Below are 21,922 nucleotides of genomic sequence, written 5' to 3'. Positions count from 1 at the left end.
TTTGCGTATTCATTTCTTATAATAATTACTTGCAGCAAAGAAATATCGCGGTGAAAAAATGGGTAATGTGACAATGACTCAATTCGCAGAACACAGAGCTCAATGTGACAGAGTTAACTTATCAATTCATATCACTATCAGAATTGTATCAATAACCCTTACAGTACATTATTTCTATGCCAAATGATGTATTTCGATCTGCAGCAGTGCTTGTACTACGTACACGTTTTAATGGGGTGGGTATCTGAGAAACCGTTGTCTGTAAACTTTTTCTCCACGTAACACATACACTAAAACACACATTCGTATAAACTAACGATAAGCACACACTTTATATAAAATGTAGTAATGTTCTTGATAAGTAAACTGTTGTCTCTTGACTGTGTTGTAAGATGTAGATTGGCAAGACGTACTGTATTATGTCTTGTGATGAGACAAGGAAACATCCGGAGTTCCGTACATACTGAATAAAGCGGAGTCATGGGGTCACATATCTGTTGTCAGTGACTTTTCTGGGCAATTTACCGACTGTAACACTGTTATATCCGGCATTCACATGCGAAAATGGTTGATATAAAATACCCTTCGTATCAGGTACAGCCATGGCCATTTTAGCCCTACGTCCCAGATGTTCTAACACTGCAATGAACCATTGGATCTCTAGGCGGAGCTGTTTCCGTTACCTCTGCACTTTCCGTTTGGTTCGGAACTACATGTACTAGTATCAGGGGTTTTAAATCATGCCACCTATCGTTTCAATTTGAAAGCCCAACCTTTGAGATCTATTCAAGAACTTAACTCAACTTAACTGGTCATCGATATACAAAACTGTACTAGTGGCCACCTCTAAATAACGATCACCTAGTCATTGATATACAGTCAAACCTGTACTAGTGGCCACCTCTACATAACGATCACCTAGTCATCGAGATATAGTTAAAACTGTACTAGTGGCCACCTCAACATAACGATCACCTAGTCATTGATATACAGTCAAACCTGTAGTAGTGGTCACCTCTACATAACGGTCACCTAGTCATTGATATACAGTCAAACCTGTAGTAGTGGTCACCTCTACATAAGGACCACTCGGCCACCTATAGAAGTTGACTTCACAGTTACAAAAGCCATGTTCAAAAGATTATTTGCAAGTCAAACAATTATATGTTCTATACCATACTCTTGCCGATAAACATAGACTACACAACGTTTCTGTACACCGCTGATTCTTCATGTGTTAAAAGCTGCGTTTTAATACACACTTATGTTAGAACTTTTAAGCGATCGTCACATATTACTCCCGACTTCTAGGCTATCAGCATTATTGACAACAAAAATGTTTACCTACAGATTAACGCCATTAAACCTACATGTTAACATGTTCTATCTCTTTCCTACAGCGTTTCTGACACTAGACGCAACTAGAACACTAATTTAACAGCATATAAAGTTTGTATCTTTCCGAACATGTCTAGTACACCAAACATTTTACATAGCTTCCTTTATCATGTAAAACTGAAGTCGGTGAATAAAATAACCAGGGCTCGAAATTTAAGGTGGTCCAATGGACACTAAAATGTAGGCTGGTACTACAGAAAAGAAACTTTAGGAAAGTTTTGGGTCAAAGAAAATAATCAACATCAGAATGTAAGCCTTTCTTTTGATTATAAGACACACTTTTGGATCCGGAAAATCCTCCTGAATTTCCTGTCTATTCTGCCAATTATAGTGCGCCTTGGAGTGAACATGAGCAAAATAATTCAATTTAATATATATAATTTAATACGTCCCGCAAAGCAGGTTGGGACTGTTCATCCTCACATCGGGACAATAGAATTTTAGGGAGGGGGGGCAAAAGGAAGAAAATTTAATTTCAAGGCCTGACAACAGTAAAATTTCGGGTTCCTTTGTGGCCTTTTTACAGGTCTTCCAATGTCCGGTACCTCGCCATTCTAGTGTTCCTTCGCCAGCACCATGCCAGGCCGGCCACCACCATCAGCACCAGTAGAACACTGAGGACTACGGTCGCCGCTTTAGATCCACCCGACGGTTTAACTGTGTAGGTTCAGGGAAAGTGTATTCAATATTAAGGCCACAACAATTTAATTTGTTGTTTCTCGGATTTTTTTTTTCAGAAAAAAAAATGAAGCGACAGGGCGAAATAAACAAAACAGGCAAAGGCACCCCATTAAAGCGGGAAATGATACAATATGAGCCATGAAGTGAACATACCGGGCTGATTTATGATTAAAACAATAGATTTTGAACTTTTAATAAAACAAAATTGCATTGTTTCATTTAAAACTTTACCAACCAGGAAGAAAAGGACTTTCGTCAAAACATGACCAAAACATGTCTTTCATTTAGCATTTTGCGGTTGGTTTAGAACAATTTTCGGGGCAAATCAGAAAAAAATTAACAGGGCGAATCCGACAAACAACAAATTAAATTGGTGTGGCCTAATCAACATATGATGTGTAGCATACTTTATGTTTAATAAAATACCAATTTCTCGTGATGAAAATTACAGTCTAAATCTATTTGATAAAGGCTTCTACGAACACAGATTAATTTTCAAGGTGAAAAAAAACTTAACAAAGAAGCCACGTGACAAGCTTCACTGGGTCAGTCTACTGAGGAAGACCAGAGTGACTGGTCGAAAGCTCTAGGTGAAAGAATTTTTGTGTTTGACCAAAAGTTTTAACTTTAAACAAAAAAAAGCTTACTTTCGCAGTCGCCCTTCCAGCCAGGCGGACATTTGCAGGCCCCGGTGAATGTATGACAGGCGGCGATGGGAGGACATTTACAGTCGTGCTCACACTCCCCGCCATATTTGCCTTTGGGGCATCCTAAAAAAACAATTAAAAAAACGATATCCATCAGTACAAGAGACTAAATGGCTCAAACAGCACTCAATTACTATACACCTGAATGGTTTTTAAACATCAGGCATATCAGCTCAAAGTCCTTCTGCGTAAAACACTGTCCCAATGTTACTGAACGGACCTGGATTGAGTTTTAGGATACCACCCAGGAAAACAAAGGACTCATCTCGAGCTTTGTTTCTGCAGTTTTAAATGCCTAACGAATGAAATACTAATTCAAAGGTGCTAATGAGGAAAATTTTGTTTGTTTGTTTCGCATAACCGGTAAACCGCATTTAGGCGTAACACAACAGTTTTGTACATGTGCGTACATGTACAAGCTGCGTAAGACCGGACTATAAGGTTTTGAACCACTCACACCGGGACGGACCCCTACTCTCTTCAATAAGTGTGGTGAGTTCTTTAACGTGCGTGGGGTGTGGCTCTCCTAAACACAGGACCTACATTTAACGTCCTATCCGAGGGATGTCCCTAACCGAATCTAGGTACTCATTTACACCTGAGTGAAGGGAGGAAAGTCGCGTAAAGTGCCTTTCCCAAGGGCACAATATCGGTGACATGGGTGGGAATCGAACCCGGGGCCTCTTGGCCCTGGGCCGAACGCGCTACATGTACAGCTGCGCCACACGACCCCGTTATCTGTCAATATCATACAGATTGCCTTATTCAGAATGATCCATTTGTTGTCTTAAGTTACCTATTGGGTAAAAGATGAAGTGAGCGTTTTCAATGCTGAGCGCGGCGGGACCACCCTTCACTTCAGCCTGACAGACCCAGTCCAGAATCACGCCGTGGCTCGTGTCGAGGTTCGCCACGTTGATAATGATGAGGATGCGGCGGTCCGTTCCCTTACCTTCCGTGTACCACTCCTTCTTGATGTCGGGGTAAGTCTTCATGTCTGCTATTGTACTGTTCTGTAGTGATAGAAAGAGCAACGTGACAGTTTTATACAAGCACTGCCTTACCTACATACCTACAGTGTACCATGTTTCCTGACAATACAATCACAGTTTCTTAAGTTATCGTGCTAAACCACATACATACCCCCCCCCACACACACATGGATACACACACACACAAACACACACATACATACACACATGGATAGAGACAAACACACACACACAAACACATACATACATGCATACATGCATACATACATACAAACACTACCGAAACAACCTTCTGGCGGAGGTATAAGATATACATGTAACGTATCAGTAAAATCTGATACATACAAACTCTAACCACCCAGTCAGTATTTTTACCAAAATCAATATTTCCTCTCATAGTTTTTGTTGTTGTTGTTGTTGTTCTATGTACCTAGTTTTTCTGTCACCAAACGCACATTGTACCCCCCCCCCCAAGATATTGTTTATATATAATATGTCTTACAAATATGACGTTAACAGTTGGAAATGTCGTGTTGGTAGTCCTCTGCACCGTGCAGCTCCAGTCAAACGTCGGTGTGATACCCGCTGGCCACAGCGTGTTTATGTAGGCTGATACCGCCATGATGTAGATAGTCGCTCCACCTGGGTAAAGAAAACCAAACAGCTAAAAATCTATTTACTGTTCAATATCTAGACCAGTGAAAAATGACTCTTTGTATTACAAAATGTACTTATCGGCAAAAAAAAATTCATTGTTAACTGTTCCTAATTGTTTACTGGTGTATCTTGTTATGATGGCTAGCCCTTTCTTCGGCTAGTTGCCCTTTAGCCTTAGTTGGGCAGTACTGGCTGTATAACAAATAAAATGAAATAATAAGCTGGTAACAGCTGATCCACAATTACAAGTATTGACGTAAGACAAGAAAAGGAACAAAAAATAAGAATGTAATATGAAATCCTGCAATAAAAAGGAAAACAAAATTATAGTAGCCATGAAATCATTACGATTACCAGTTAAATATACACTTGAAAGCAATACAATATATGATATAGTATGAGAAAATAAATCTAAAATCGTTCATAAACAAAGCAGCGATATGTATACAACTATAACAAGTTGGAACAGATTAAAGACTCCTTGTGATATGTGAGGTGCAATATAAATCTGTATGTTGAAACATATATAACATCATCTTTTAAAGTTAATACCCTTGAGATATCTATAAAATACCCACAATTTTCGTGCAACACAACTTTTGAATACTTGAGGGTGTTGCCGCCTGGCCTGCCCGTTATGTGTTTTCCTTGTGGTTCGATGAAAGGACTCTGGAAAAACATGACGAACGGCCATTGCTGCACAAGGAAGAAGAAAATTTAAAAAAAAATCTTGTATAACATAATCTAACCAACGTGTGCTAAGAGTACACATCGAAGATACAGTGGCATAGGGAGGTTTTGTAAAAGAATTGATATAAAGATTGCTGTAAAGACAACTATAATATTAAATATAAATATTTTATAGATACAATGCGTTGAACTACAGAGTTGATATAGCTTTTGACATTATAAAAATCATTATTATTTTCCTACGTAGTTATACATTTTCAGATAGTGTAAAGAATACTATTTTATAATATCAACTTCCTTTTATTCAAGAGGAAAGAGACTTTACTATTCTTACTTTCTATAATATATAATTACATTTTAATCAAACTATGGTGAATATATTTTAGTATCATTTGATAGAACTGTGTATCTTGTGCATTGTTGTTCCGACGTTCAACGCACTACAACCACTTGGCACCAGGATATTATGGTTTCTATTTGCCAATTACAATGCACGGTTGTTATATATCCCGTTTTGGTCATCAAACACGTACAGCTTAAAACTTACGTTGTCGTTCTGTGTCCTGTTGTTCGGCATGTTGCATCTTGAATCAAACTATATTTTAAGAAAAAAAAAGTGAGAAGTTGATGTTCTAAAAGATAAGATTAGAAAATGCATCAATGTTAAGAAATGTGTGAAGGCCACAAATGCAGGTTTTATCCTCCTCTATATATAATCAAAATCAAAACAATTGTATCGGCAGTTAGACTTTGAATCTAAAATTTGGCCATAACCTCGACAACTGTATGTTGAGCCCGTTAACTTGGCATTGATCCCCTGGAAACACTCTTAGTATAAGATACTTTCTTGTACGTTTCGCTTTTCTCAAAAATGTTAGCTATTTCCCAGATCCTATAAAAAAGGATCTGCATGGGGTCAAAATTCAGCTATTGAAAAGGAAAATAAACAATTTCGTTGTAAATCGGTTCTAGAATTATAGGAACTTTAGATAATGTTGAATTCAAAATAATAGTCATCTAAACATTCCTTGCTTCAGAAACTGTCTTTTGGTTTTGTGCAGATTCAAATGAAGGTTTATAACGCTAGCATGAACTGAGTAGTACATGATTGTATACATTCTGTTTCGGAATAAAATCTAAAGCCAACTTATTCATATAATATCGACACCTGTTCCTATCAATGACTCCCATACTGTTATTTCTGTAAAATCCCTGACTACAAAACAGGGAAGTGATGTCAGTAGTCCTGTGTATATTTCTTGAAAACATATTCCAGATTGCATTTTACTCTTCTATACCATGCACTGGCTGAAGTGGATTGGCGACAAGCTATGATGATGATGATGATACCATGCATGTAATGTACAAAATTTAAGAAGAAACTGATTCACAACCGTCATCATCGTTGACAATACATTATAATCAGCAAATATAAAATAACTAAAGGTAATTAGATAATTAAATTTAAAAAAAAAAACTAAAAGTACCTCTTTTGCCATACTTCCTCCTATACCTATGGATGAAATCAGAAAACCGACAGAGTAAGGTTACAGAGAAGCACACTTCCTACACTTTCTTGATTTAACATTATGAAATCAACATCATGTGTTGTGGCAAAAATGTTCTGAAAAAAAAGTATTATAGTGATTTTTATTCAAAACATTATAAATCAAATTATTCAAAACATTATGAATTAACTTTGTATACATATTATATTTTTATATTTCTCTACCTGTTTACCTAACATCTATTCCTGTATCAATCTATATTTATTTAGCTACTATCCGTAAGCTGTCTTATGTATAGGAAATTTACACACATGACATTACCATAGTCTCCCTGTAGTCCTAGAAAGAGCCGCTAGGCCAGTCCGCGCTAAAACCAATTCTTTTACAACGAAGAACTATTTACCTTGCATAATCCTTGACCGTAGCATATCAATAGCATGAGATATAAAAAATTGAAGTACTATAACAGGCCGCCAGGGGATTGAAAATCTGGAGTGTACAATGTTTCATAACAAGACATCCATAGATTTTTTAAGTTATAGTGCTAAACTACAGAGAGAGGGAGAGAGAGAGACAGAGAAAGAGGTGTGTGTGTGTGTGTGTGTGTGTGTGTGTGTGTGTGTGTGTGTGTGTGAGTGTGTGAGAGAAAGAGAGAGGGAGAGGGAGAGGGAGAGAGAAACTCATGAGAAACTCATATACACTCTCAAAACGTTTCTAAAACATAAACATTTTGGCTAAGCTATATTAATAACTTTTAGTAGAACAAGCCCAGGGACATATATTTTCTGATAAACTATATATACACCCTAAGGCGCCATGTAGTTAGACAGCGTTTTAGGAAAGGGGAAGCTTTACGAAAAGACTCACCTGTTCCTTCTACTGACAAAACCACCGCTAGAACCACCAACATTACACACAAAGGTGTCTTGTCCCACATTGTCCCCTTGGTCATCTAATCTGTCCGAAAATAGAGTCACTGACCGTGTTACTGTCCGAACAGCAAAATGTTTAAACCGATAATAGGGAAATTCAGTTAGTAAGCTTTAGTTGGTGACTCACAGGGGAAAACCCAGCGTTTTAAGGAAGTGAAAGAGGAACTGGTTGTTCCTTATTTTGCACGTATAGACATGTCACAGGGAACATGCACCGCAGCATTGTTAAAACCTAATGAAGCGGTAACAGAGCAGTGAACCACATCATAACCCCAGTTCCTTAATCTCCAAGCAGATCTTTTGGTGGGGTAAGACAGTATCAAATTGGCCAGTCTGTAACCATTTCCCCACCCAAGGTGGTAGTAGCGACAAAAAAGGGCCATATATAAAACGCAAACGATCTTCCACCATCAACCTCTGCTTGGGAGAGTACATTTCCTTACCTAACAGCCTTTGCAATATACAAAAGTGATCTGTAAATAAAAATTGTACTGATATTCTTTAATATATTTAGTGTAAAATGTATATATATTAACCATCGTTAACTTAATGGTTCAAACGTATCGGAACAGCCATAACAGATTCTGAAGATAACAGCTTAAGATCGTTGAAAAAATCATAAAGATTTCGTAAGACATTTTTTACACTTTTTATAAAGACAATCAGTGGATTTGCTGATATGGAAACGATAAATGCTGTTGTGAAATAGAACGCTTGTCCTGCTGGCATTCCTGGCACACTATTTTTCACTATTTTCATGTCTTAATTAGATCATACACCCCACTTTTTTTTCCTTGCAGTGGTATAGTTACTTCCGTATTGGTTGCGTTTCGCTGCGGTGTGATGCGTTGCACGAGAAATACCCCCCAAATCGTACCTATACAGGGTGCTATATAGATGGTACTGTATGTGCAAAACAACAATTGTTATGCTCCGCAGGACAAGGGTTTTAAGTTTTAAAATGTCAAGGCGTTTTTATTGCAACCTGACCAGGTGCCGCTGCCTATTCATTATTCTGCACCTGTGCGTATTAAAACTTAGTCAGACCAAACTAAACAAAAGAGAGAAGTCTTCCCGGTGTAACCTGATCTACGTAACTCTAGTCTATGGGAGCCACGCTCTGAAAATAGGTAGGTGGTGTCAATTACATCAACAAGTAGGAGGGGTGAAACCCCTGTGAAATTATGCCATGGCGAATTGTCTGATTATAATCGTCTCTTAGACCTCTCGATTTGCACATATCGTATTGAATTGTCTGAAAGATCCCATGAAACTATTATTTCTCTTCCTTACCCTTCAAATCCCCTCGGAAGTAAACAACTATGATGATGATGATGATATAATGACGTTCTGCTCAAAAAATATCCAAAAGTGCGGTTTGACAGGGATCTCACTCTTGTGGGGTAACAAAGATATGGCCTCCGTGATTTTATTACAATTTCCTTGGGGCTATTTCATTAATTATACGTGACAGGGGCCACATCACGTACATGTCTGCTGTCGTCAAATAAAATAGTCATTTTTTTTGTTTTAACGGTGTCGCTCAGTCCTAGCGTCAAAGTGTGTACAAGCCGTTAAGAAAAATATTTGAAAAAAAAAACGCCCAGATAGATTAACCATTGGTAAGGATCCTTCAGACACGTAAACGCATGAATGCTGTAGTAAAACAGACAGGTTCAAATGTCATGTTTTCTTACACATCTATACAACATTACAATATGTTGCTGTTTTTTTTCATCCTGTACCCGTGTATTAATTTGTTCACACCCCCACTAAAATGTACAAATGTAAAAATATGAGTTCTCAGTCAGACTGCGTCCGGAACTACAGAAAGGGGAAGACTTCCACGTGATATGGATTCAGGAAACACGATACACGTCATTGTTGTCTTTTTAACCACATACTGAAAAAGGGAAGTGTTTTTAATCTATCGGTATCGGGTAAGACATCAACTACAAGGGATATACACTGGGCAAGATATGAAACACGTTAACGTCCTTTTTTTATATTCCAACATTTCATGACTAGACAAGGTGACGGCACACTCAAGTTATATCAACTTTAGTATTTTATGCCGCCACCAACGCAGAGGATAAATACAGGACAAGACAATACTCATTTTCACTTGAGTTAAGTGAGGAAAGTTTCTCATACTGATAACCATCTTGTTCAAACTGTTGTTTTCAACTGTGGCATCACATTTCATATTTGAATGGAAGTTTGCAACAAAAAGGTCTGTTCCATGTTACAACTGGTATGGGTAGAACATGTATGTGTTACAGGTATTTGTCATTATATTCGTCTACAGGAGCAACGCATATATGTTTCTGATTTGTGCAGATGAAGTGAGATTGACAATTCTTCAAATTAAACAAGAACAGGAGTGTTTTCTATTTGTCTTTTGGTAGAATGAAGGTGCCGTTTTTGAATGCATTTTTAATGTATCACAAATCAACAAAATTTTAGAAAAATCATCGCTACGTTTATTCATAACTTACTAATTCGTCTTTAAAAAAAGCCTCTCGAATACAGTTTCTCTTCGTAAATCTATACATTTATGAAGAAAAGTGAACTTTATGAAAAAAATTAAATACCAAGCTATGTAGCCTGGCCTCTGGTTATGAGTCACCATGTGAAACTAAGTCTTTATCATGTTTCCTGTTGATAATGAAACTAGTACGATAAACAGCAGTGTCGACATCATTCTATACACAGATAGCTTCATATGTAACAAGAGATCTGATATCACATACCTCCATGAAATATGGGCTTGACGTGTAAATGTAAATTTCCTCTTTAATTATGCAAATGACCTCTACATTAACATAATTAATGTATCGTGATGTTAACTTTTGATGAATTTACAATTTACACCAAGTAGGAAATTCCCATCGTTTACCCATTGAATTTTCACATTAATTATGCAAATGAGGTCATAATTTGCATTATTGGTATCTGTTGATGTTTCATCTGCCAAAGATTACATACATTACATGTATTAAAGTACTACAATGTAAAACACTGTAATTAGAGAATTTCCTCATTTATTATGCAAATAAAGTCCTCATTTCCATAATTTGCATTAAGTTATGTACATCTCTCTCAGCTACCTACCTACCAAAAATGATGAAAATACATTGTTCCTGTCTGGACCTATTGGCTTTTAAAGATTTTCCCCCGAAAGTCCCCTGCAGTTTCAGAACAAGCTGCTAGGGGGACCAAACCCACACCAATTATTCCTGGCAGGACAATCTATCTGTCACCCAAAAATCAAGACCATAACATGTTCAGGACAAAAGATACAAAAACCGGAAGTTCTGCTGCAGTACCAAGGTCATCCACCAGGAGGCCAATATTTGACCTTGACCTTTGGCTTCCTAAGACCTACCAGCATACCAAATATCATCACAATCCATAAAGGCGTTATGGAGTTATGCTGACTACAAATATGCGGAAACTCAAACACACACACACATAGACGCGCCAAAAACAATACCTCCATTTTCATGGAGGTAACTAGATCTCAGTGCCAAAATTACGTCAACACTGGGTGTCCATCCACCCTAACACTCAAATTTTCCACATCATAGCGCACAGAGGTCGCCTTATTCCCTGAGGAAGAACCTCTCATTAATCAAACCAGGTCGCAAGCCCGGGGCAGCCTCGACACAATCAGACATCTGTTACCCTGTCTGGCAGACTCCTCATTAAACCAGAAGTGCTGCTGCAGTACCAAGGCCATCCACCAGGAGGCCCATATTTGACCTTGACCTTCGCCCCCCTAACACCTACCAGTATACCAAATATCACCACAATCCATAAATGCGTTATGGAGTTATGAAGGTACAAAAAAGCGGAAACACAAACACACATACACACACACACACACATACACACACACACACACACACACACGCACACAGACGCCCCAAAAACAATACCTTCCATTTCATGGAGGTAACAAGATATCAAACAACAGTTTCACACAGTATACGTAACACACCTTTTCTTTAGATTTCTGTTGTAATTTGAAATAATATTGTAAACACGGTGGTAAAATCTGGGCTGTAAAGTTCCCACATTTCATAGAATCCGAACAGTGTTCGATCGTGTTCGATCTGGGCAATTCGAATCGAACCCGCGTTCCATTTCGGGGTCACCTGCGGTCATTTGCAATAAAGCGGCAAAACAAGCCCTTCTGCCTTAGTGACTCGCAACAGATAAAAAACAACATTTTTCTATAGATACAAACAGTTTCCAGGACAGTACATGTCCGCTATCATTTTTTTGTGGACATGTAACATGTAGCAAAACTACTGTCGTATCCTTGGGTGACCTTGAATACTGTAATGATTCTTTACGCCTTTATGAATAACACGGTGCACACTTTTGGGAGATATGACATGTCTGCAAAACTCGTTCAAACCTGGAAGCGTGGAGAGTCAAACATAACCCATTTACGGCTCAAAATGACTGTCACGGTTGTCCCGAAAATCGTGCTTTTGGGATTTTTGAAAAATGCGTTTGATTTTGAATTATTGGTAATTGAGTGCGAAAAAAGCAAATTTGTCAACAAAAACTATACTTATAGTCAGAAATTAAAAAATCCCAAAAGCACGATTTTTCGTCTTATTCCTAGTCGTCGAAAAATATAAAAATCAGTGCTCTTGCGTAATATGTGTAGCCAGGTTTGCTCGGTGATTGGCTAAAATATGACGCTGCGAAATCCCGAAAATTATCGACTTTTTTAACGAAATACGAAAAAATCATCCATTTAGCGCAAAAAATCACCATTGAATGTATGTAAAGACAATAATTTTATTTTATTTCAACGAAATTTTCCCTTCGATACTAGTTTGTTTATTTTCAAATGTTTTACGGTTAGCCCAAAATTGCGTCTTGTAACCCGATACTTAATCGAACGCCCCCAGCAATGGGAAAGAATGCCGTAGTGACAGACCGCCGTGAAAATAATTGAAGCATCGTAGGTTAAGTAACATGTTATAAGCAACAAAGTTTAGCGCTTACCCACAAAAACTGAAATTATATCAACACACGATGGTCAAATTTGGGCCCAAATATTCCAACCTTTTATCGAATGGAATCATGTTCGATATGACGTCAATCGAACCGAACGTTCGTTCGATCCGGGGTCAGCCGCGGTCATGTACAGTAAACCCGCAGCTTCAAACCCGTTTTAACACGGATACCGCCTAACAGTAAAAAATCCACCTTTTCACAGATATAAACCGATTTCAGAACAGTATATCTATGCTAAGTTTTATATGTAACATGAATATGTAACATGTAACGAAGCTACTGCCGTCATCGTGTGTGACCTTGACGATCGTAATTGTTATGCCAAAAACAGTTACTCAAGCAACTGGATATGATTTTGAAAACGTCAGACGTTTCAGCTAGTATCCACTAGCTTTCGTCAGTGACTGAGAGACCAGAGGGGAAAGCAGGTTTATATACACAACCTGTTGATTGATATGCAAATAAAGTGAAGACAATTTTTTGGAAGTCGAAAAAGGAACAAAAGTCAGACAAGTCAAGACAAAATGATGCAAATTAGTCTGAAAGCTCCTGTTATACAGAACAGGAGCTTAAGTGTTGTCTGTCCTCGGGGCTGGGGGTGCCAAATCCCAAGTGCCGGAAAGATCGACCCGTAGCCCCCCTTCCCTGTTGAGGGTGGGGTTGTACATTCTTTCATATATTGCCTCTTTAACACCCCGTTCCCACCAGCGTGTTTCGCGGTCTAAGACATCCGTGGACTCGAGTTTGAAAGAGTGACCCTGGTTGTGTTGTAGGTGGTGGAAAATAGCTGAGGAGTAGCCGTTGGCACTAGGTCGGCAATGTTCTTTGTACCTTACTTTAAGCGGTCGACTTGTCTCTCCGATGTAGGTGTTGTTACAATTGGGCTCCTCACATTTGAGTCTGTAAATAACATTCGCCTTGGTACCCTTGTGAGGTCGGTCCTTAGGGTGTACCAGTCTTTGTCTGAGGGTTGAGTAAGGTTTGAAGTTAGTGGCTATGTTGAAGTTTTGGAAGATCCGTCGGAGTTTCTCAGATACTCCTTGGACATACGGAATAGTGATGTTGGCCTTGTTTTTGTTGGTCAATGGTTTGCACTTCTGGGTTTTCTTAGACTGATCTGAAGGTTTGAGCGCTTTGTTGAAAGTCCAGTTTTGGTAGCCACATTTAGCCAGGGCACCTCGGAGGTGTCTTTGTTCGTCCGTTTTGGCTTGGTCTGAAGTGACAATGTTGTCTGCACGATGGAAGAGAGTTTTGATCACTGCTAGTTTGTGTTCCAAAGGGTGGTGGGAATCAAAAGCCAGGTACTGATCAGTGTGGGTTGGTTTCCTGTACACTTCGAAACGAAGGTTACCATCTTCCTCTACGATAGTTTTGGTGTCTAGGAAAGGGAGCATGTTGTCATGGCTTGGCTCCTGTGTGAACTTGATGTTGTCATCTATCTGGTTGATGTGGTCAAAGAAGTCAGCAGCTACCCTCTTTTTCAATCTGCACCAAGTGTCATCTACATATCGAAACCAGTTGGCCGGGGGAGTGTCATTGAAAGTGCTGAGGGCTTTGTTTTCAAACTTCTCCATGTACAGGTTTACAACAATTGGTGAGACTGGTGATCCCATAGCACAGCCGTGCATTTGTTGGTAGAACTGTCCTTTGTAGGTAAAGTATGTGCATCCTAAGCAGAGTTCTAGTAGCTCACAAACGTAGGTCAACGGATAGGTTGGTTCTATCTGCAAGTGTATCATCGGCTTCCAAGGCTTCCTTGACTACTGACACTGCTTCCTTGGGTGGTATGGAGGTGAAAAGTGAGCACACGTCATACGAAGTGATGGTTTCATCATCCTCTACATGAATGTCTTTGATTTTGTTGACAAAGTCGGCACTATTCTGTACATGGTGCTGAGATTTCCCCACTAGTGGTCCTAAAATCTTGGCTAGAAAACCTGCTAACTCATAGGTGACAGAGCCTATACTGGAGACTATGGGTCGTAGAGGGACACTTTGTTTGTGGATTTTGGGAAGGCCGTAGAAAGCAGGGGGTTGTTCCGTTGTGGGATTGAGTTTTAGGTAGGTGGGGCGATCCAGAACTCCTTCAGTTTGCAATTTCTTGAGAGCTGAACTGATTTTCCCTTTAAACTTGTTAGTGGGGTCCTTTTTCAAGGGCATGTAGGTGTCTTTGTCTCCCAATAGGTCCTGTACCTTCCTGTCGTACTGCTCCCTGTCTAAGACTACTGTGCATCTGCCCTTGTCTGCAGGAAGAATCAATATGTCTTGATTGGTAGCCAAATCTTTGAGAGCGGTACGTTCTTCCCGTGTGATGTTACTAGCAGGGGGTTTGGAGACTTTCAGGGTGGTAGCTACTTTGGTGCGCAAGGCTTCAGCTTGTCTCTGTGGTAAACGTGCCCGACGAATTGCTGACTCGGTTTCTGTCACAATGTCAATGCTGGGAATCTTGTTGGGTGCTACTGCAAAATTTAGACCTTTAGAAAGCAGTGATTTCTCTGGTTCTGTGAGAGTATGGCTACTTAGGTTTTTTACCCACCTCTCGTCGGTTTTGGCCTGTGTAGTGGTTTTGGGTTCGGAACTGTTTGATCTCCAATTTGGGTCACTATCTGCTGCGCTAATAGTCTTCTTTTGCTGTAAACGATCAAATTTGGTCTTCTGTCTGTCTTTTCCCTTCTCGTGCTGATCAAGTTGTCCGCGTGTTATGAACTCTTTAGTTTCGGCAAAAATCTCGTCTGATAGTTTCTCCCTCAGTAGTTTTTCAAGGTTAGATTTCCTCGCGTTTAGACCGTCTAATTTGTAGTTGATCTGTCTTACCCTTTCGTTTAGTAACTTTCTTTCCGCGTTGAAGATGATCTTGTTGGCGTTGAAGCCTCTGATGGAAGTTTTTAGGCGTAGGCTGGTGGGTGTGATACTTACCTTGAGGCAGCGTAGACAGAAGCGTAGATGATTCCGGAAATCTGCAATCTTCCTGCTGGTCTTATCCAGATCCCTCACAGAGCTCAGGCAAAACTTACCGTAATGATCCAAGATACGTCGATGAAGGTTAGACATCCAGGTATTACGATATGCCAAAAACAGTTACTCAAGCAACTGGATATGATTTTGAAAACGTCATCTTGTCTTGACTTGTCTGATTTTTGTTCCTTTTTCGACTTCCAAAAAATTGTCCACTTTATTTGCATATCAATCAACAGGTTGTGTATATAAACCTGCTTTCCCCTCTGGTCTCTCAGTCACTGACGAAAGCTAGTGGATACTAGCTGAAACGTCTGACGTTTTCAAAATCATATCCAGTTGCTTGAGTAACTGTTTTTGGCATATCGTAATACCTGGATGTCTAACCTTCATCGACGGATCGTAATTGTTGTTTACGGGAATCTAAGTTACCCCCTGCACTTACTCACACGGCCTTACATGTGTGCAAACATGGTATTTAAACCGCAACAAAAACACATTTAATTTACCTCAGAAACATTTTATATTGTAGACAACACAATAATCTAGATCTGTGTCGGACGGAATTTTAAAAGATAGCGGTATTCTGGAATTATCGGTCTTGGAAGTTGAAAAAGCGCATTTTTTGGCAAATTTTTCGACCTTAGCAACACTTTAACTTCGAAATAAAGAAAACTGTCCGACTCAAATTTTAATTTTGTTATACTGTTCTGTAAAATGTAAAAATGAGGGATTTTCTGGGAGATTTGGGGTCTGTTTAAATCAGTTGTTTGGTTATTGACGTCGATTGTTCTAGAATAAGCATTCGACGCGTTGAGAGTGACTTTAAATACATTTAAGCAATGTAATAAAAATGACAACATTTGAGGTATATGCAGTGCGGATTTTATCACATTTGGACAAGAGAGTCCCCGTAAAACTGTTTATTATTGTTTAAAAAAGATTCCCCGTTGAGACTGGCTCCGCGGAAGCCGCGCGTGGAACCCCGGTAACCTGATACCCTTCCTTAGAATTGGAAACTTTACCCTAGAAATTGACCGCCGTGACAAATCTGCGTAGATAGATTGTTAACATTGTTGATAAGAGCGTTATATGTAATTTTGTTTCGCCTAGTTAACAAGGTGTGCTACTAACAAGATGCACTAAATGTTGCTTAGAAATACGCTTATTCCTTACGCCTATTTGGTAATCAAATACAAATTGTAACAAAAAAAGTGTTTCTAAAGATGATACTGGGTTACTTTACTTTCTAGACATTAGACTAACAATTATATAACACGTTCAAGCGCAATAGTGATGTCTATCCATATTCAGCACAATTATTTAATCACATTTAGCAAAAAAACATTCTTGACTAGATAATCTAAATCTACCTTTATCATATTCCAGAAAAAAAGATTACATAAAACTTTTCTAATATGACAAACTCCAGTAATAAAACTTATTTAGTAAGTCTTATGTAATCATAACCCATTAGATATCCCTTTTACTCTGGCCACCGTGCGTGTCTATACATTAGGAAAGCTATAAAGATATGTATGATAATAACACTCTGCCTAAGATATCAATTTTTAACGTATTTCCAAGTTGGAACTAACTCAGCTGTTGTAGTTTTCTTTTTACATGTAGGTTTAATTGCAATAAAAACGTTTAGGATAAACACATAAACGGTCATTAACCTTAAACAAAGCAAATAGAGACTTTGTTCTTATTGATAAGATGATCATCCTTTCTTATAGTTTCCCCTTTAAACAATACATCCAGTGCAGTTTTTAGGGCCTGGAAACCCCATTTTTCAAAGCTATCAATCTACACGTTATTGAGTTGAAACCAGACTATCCCAAAATTCTAGCAGAAAGTGGTTACTGGACGGACCCAGGGATGATTTTCAGGGTACCACACAGTTTTAAAAGCCCAAAGTATGAAATACTGATGTAATTGTGCCTAATGGAAAGCAGTACTTGTCAATATCGCAAAGATTGCCTCGTTCAGAATATTTCCAGTTTTGCTGCCCTGAAATCGCATTGGATGCCTTTAAATGAACCCCTCACACGGTGTATTCGTTTTCAACGGTTGCCCTGCGGACCATATCCGGGAACTCAGCAATGGGTTTCTTTACATCCGGGTCATTTTTGGTAACCATGGTGATGGCTTTCTCCTTCTCTACCAGCTTGTGCTTCAGGTAGCTCTGGGTGATCAGCACCAGGAGAAACAGTACGGCAAGGCCGCTGACGACGTACAGGGCGACAGACTCCCCTAGAAAAAACAACAACAACAAACATCCAAATATTTATCTCAAACAGAAATAATAAAAAATCGCCTGAACATTCAGTCTCACTGGACAAAGTAAGAATCTTGGACTCAGAACAGGACATCTTTGCACCACGAGGGATTAAAGAGGTCATCTACATCAGGGCATTACAACCATCCCTCAACAGAGACGGGAGGTGCCACAGACTTTCTGCAACCTATGATCCACTGCTCACGGAGTTACGTGTGTTACCTGCGTGACGTCACGGAAGCGGTGGATTGTTCACTCCTTGACAAAGACTGGAGTTGTACAGTCGAAAATTTGGGTGAGTCCAATTTATTGTGTTGGATATTACAGTTTAAACTTGCTTCATAATAATCAGAAATGTTAGTTTGAAATTTTGGTTAATTCGAAATAAAGGTTTTCTAACATGTGTAGAAAACATTGCCATTAGGCATAGCCAACATCCTAAGTACTAGAGAACGCATGGAAACAATTCCTCTTAAAAATTAAGACGGAAAAATAACAGGAAAATGCGCCTTGTTTAATTGCGGTACACTAAACAAGAAACATCAATAATCCGGCAACTGTGACCAAAAATCACATGTTGATACCATGTTGTAAAAGTAGACAATGCATTGAATGAAAGTTTTCTTGGTCGCCTACGTAGCTACCGTTGTTTCATGACGAATGCGAAAAAAATTAATATTCAATTAACTCACCACTCACTGACTTCAGGGGTAAGCAACTGCCACACTGAGGACTGAAGTTTCCTGCAAGGATATTGTATTGTTGAGAATTTTAAATGAAATAGTTAACCCAAATTTGATACACATGTAGATGAAGTATAGCATAGTTCTCTTATCAAACTATAGATACCGCTCACTTTACTGCGTTTAGCTATGTTATTGGATATGGTTAGGACACAGGATGTAAATGTTATGGATGGAATCCTCCGCAGACTCCAAATGTAATGCGATACGGAAAAAACAGGCGGGCCAAAAGAAACAAGATTCTTATATTTTCAAATTTTAACATCATATACCTTGTTGTTAAACAAGAAATGATACCTATGTTGTGCTACGTTTACTGCCAAATGTGAAAAATAAACGTTTGCGTACAAATGGTATTTATTCAGTGGAATCATCACATATAAAAGGAATGAAATACAGCAATCCATCAAAGTAAAAGACAAGACAATAAATCAGATCTAGAGCCTGTCTTGTGTCCTCTTTTCATATTTATCTGCCATTCACGTTCCGTTATGACAACAGACATCTTTGCCCATTTTTGGCATCATGTGAACCACTGTCAGAACTTAGAGGGAAATATTTTTTTTTTCAAAATCAGGCCAAAAACTAATGCGCGCGTCGATGTCATCCATAAAAATTACTTGCAATGGCTTTATGTGATAAACGTTATTGCCATTTGATATTCTTACTAAAAATGAGAAATGCTGTTTATTTACCTTCCAGGGCAACCTTTGCAAACTGTCGGTAGACCCTTCCATCCGTGGCTTTGTACGCGCATGCGTACTCACCAGACATATCGAGATTGGTGATCACCACGGTAATGGTGACGTTCACAAATGTCCTGAATACAAAAGAAAATAAGATTAAAAAACGAAAGGTTTAGGAAACATACAAAATTGTTTTTCCCGGCCCTTCCTTCTATCATTTTATGTAACTGACACGAATTATTGTAAACATGGGCAAAAGAGGAGTCGAAAAATAATTTAGAACTAGAGAAGTAACATTTGCAAAGCAAATGCATTATGTTTACCTTCTGACATGGTCTGCTCTGTTAATTCTTACTCAAACACATTCACATACATGTACTACTAGTATATGGTGACAGGAGCAGAGCAGACTATGAAATTGCAACATTATGTAACCCAACACCAGTCACCATGGTGACAGACGTCAACAAGCCATCTCATTGGTCAGGTCATAGATCACTGTTTGGAGAAGAATAAGAGGAAGAAACAGAGCAAAAACAATATTTCAAGTTTTCCGAATTCCTACGGTTAACGTAAATATACCAAATGTAGCTCATTCACTATCGCCTTACCTGTTGAATTGTGTGTTGAATCCTTGTAATGTGACCATGTTGTTACCTTCTACACTCAGCTGTTTCCCGTTCAGAGCCCAGGCGAAGGTGCTGGAGGAATGGACATTCAGAGCCACACAGCTGAGCCGTGCTGTCTGGCCGGAAGTGACGTTCTGGTAGGTCGGAGACATGGCAACCTTTGGATCCTCTGTAACAGGAAATGACGTCATAAGTAGGAATCCTAGATACAAGCGATCGCCTTGATTTAAATGCCAGAAAGTGGTAGGTAAACAATAAAAACAGGCTCTGGTTGGTTAATTTGCCTAATAAGAATGATTTGAATATGTCTTAAAAAGCTTTGAATCTATATGCTATCCCTCATATGAAGCCTTTTAAAGTAGAGAATAGAAGTAACGGCATTAGGGCTGACGCAGCTATCTGTCCTTAAGTAAATCTTGACTAAAGCGTTTTTGAACATCTAGAGGTCATTTGACCTCTAAAATAACTACGGACAGCTTACAGAACCACATAATTGAATTTGCAAAAGATTATAAACGTCTTGTACTTTTGAACTGCGTCGCATTAGGGAAATTAAGATTTTAACATGCCTGCTACGCCCCTACTTATTGGCACTAAATGTTGGTGAAGAAATTATTATAGATTAAATGAAACATTTACATCAGGACCTTTCACTTCCAAGAATCTTGAAATCTTAAAAAAAATCACAAATCATAATCATAAGTGTTTACACTTACTGATATCACAGGCCCTGCCCTTCCATCCATCCGGGCACTTACAGGCGCCATTAAATGGATGACAGCTGCCGCCATTTTGGCACACACAGATCTCACTGCAGTTTCCTCCGAAGAACCCAGCAGGGCACCCTTCAACATATCAGTTTAACATTAGACAACATGATTGTAGTATTATTGCGCAAACTATTTAAAAAAGAACTAGAGAAGATATTTGAAAAGCAACTGCATAATGTTTATCTTCGGACATGGTCTGCTCTGTAAATTCTTACTCAAACACATTCACATACATGTACCTGTATATGGTGGCAGAGCAGACCATGAAATTGCAACATTATGTAACCCAACACCGGTCACCATGGTGACAGACGTCAACAAATCATGTCATTGGTCAGGTCAGAGGTCACTGTTTGGAGAAGAAGAGTAAAAAACTGAGCAAAAACAATATGTTTTCCCTCGGTAAGCATAATAAATAGAACCCTAATATACATTGAATTTAAGGTATTAAAAAAAGGTGTAGAATAGCCGAGTGGTAAGGCTAGCAGACCCGACATGGATTTCTGTCATTTCAGACTGGACGTCATGTCCTTGGGGAAAGATACTTTATCAGGCATCCCTCACTCCACGTCACCAGCAGTAAAATGGGTACCTGTCTTCGGTTGGGGAGGTCAAATTTGGTGGAGGGAGCGCGGTAGGCTCTGTCTTCCCAAACCGAGCCAAGCACACAGTGGACTAACAAACCACTGCAACAACCGCCTTAAAAGGACTTAGGGGCTACCTGTACGTTTACTTGGAGGATATGATAACATTTTTCTCAAACAAATAGACGTGCTAATTTGTATTTTAACGTTTTTTTTTCTTTGACACGTAAATGATAGTATAGAATGTAGCACCAGGCAGGTATAAATAGGTATTAACAAATTCAGCCTTTTCAGGTACGGCCTATACCAACCTAAAGCTTCAATGCCAAACCCCATGCTGGCTTTAAACCCGAAATTTGGAGCCTTGAACTCCATGGTGCATTTGTACAGAGATGGACTTTCGGTGATGAAGTTTTCGACGTTGATTTCCAGCAGGATGTGCCTCAGGAACTTTTTCTTCGGCTTGTCCACAAACCACTGTGGGCTGATCGTGCTGTCATCTGGACGCTCATAGGACGCATTCTAATGACAGAATACAAAATATTGTATCAAATAATTGGCAAAGTGTACGAGTGTATTTTTTAAATATTTGTATGTAATTATGATGAGTCTTTTGCTTTAACCCTACCTAGACCGGGCTTTTTTTGACATGGGGGGACCGGGGGGGTC

At 39.0% G+C, this 21,922-nt stretch overlaps 2 protein-coding genes across 2 annotated transcripts in view; both read right to left on the bottom strand.

The window, feature by feature from the left end:
* Nucleotides 1-419: 419 nt before the first annotated feature.
* Nucleotides 420-7,702, bottom strand: LOC109467181. Its single transcript, XM_019765124.1, has 8 exons — nucleotides 7,501-7,702; nucleotides 6,613-6,638; nucleotides 5,673-5,720; nucleotides 5,014-5,131; nucleotides 4,281-4,420; nucleotides 3,583-3,799; nucleotides 2,727-2,849; nucleotides 420-2,055 (listed from the first exon to the last, which is right to left on the bottom strand). The coding sequence occupies exons 1-8, from the start codon at nucleotides 7,583-7,585 to the stop codon at nucleotides 1,919-1,921; spliced, it is 894 nt and encodes a 297-aa protein (XP_019620683.1). The 5' UTR covers nucleotides 7,586-7,702; the 3' UTR covers nucleotides 420-1,918.
* Nucleotides 7,703-17,561: 9,859 nt separating this feature from the next.
* Nucleotides 17,562-21,922, bottom strand: part of LOC109467180 — a 12,335-nt gene continuing 7,974 nt past the window's right edge. The window contains exons 8-13 of the mRNA XM_019765123.1: nucleotides 21,565-21,775; nucleotides 20,616-20,744; nucleotides 19,882-20,068; nucleotides 19,280-19,404; nucleotides 18,534-18,584; nucleotides 17,562-17,816 (exon numbers count right to left, since the gene is read on the bottom strand). Of these exons, the coding sequence (XP_019620682.1) occupies nucleotides 17,608-17,816; nucleotides 18,534-18,584; nucleotides 19,280-19,404; nucleotides 19,882-20,068; nucleotides 20,616-20,744; nucleotides 21,565-21,775 (912 nt within the window). The 3' untranslated portion in view covers nucleotides 17,562-17,607. The remainder of the gene's footprint in view (nucleotides 17,817-18,533; nucleotides 18,585-19,279; nucleotides 19,405-19,881; nucleotides 20,069-20,615; nucleotides 20,745-21,564; nucleotides 21,776-21,922) is intronic.

The sequence above is a fragment of the Branchiostoma belcheri genome, unplaced genomic scaffold (genome assembly GCF_001625305.1).
Source record: "Branchiostoma belcheri isolate BF01 breed outbred unplaced genomic scaffold, Haploidv18h27 scaffold177, whole genome shotgun sequence".
Classification (NCBI taxonomy): Eukaryota; Metazoa; Chordata; class Leptocardii; order Amphioxiformes; family Branchiostomatidae; genus Branchiostoma; species Branchiostoma belcheri.
This window is presented reverse-complemented; position numbering and strand designations above follow the sequence as displayed.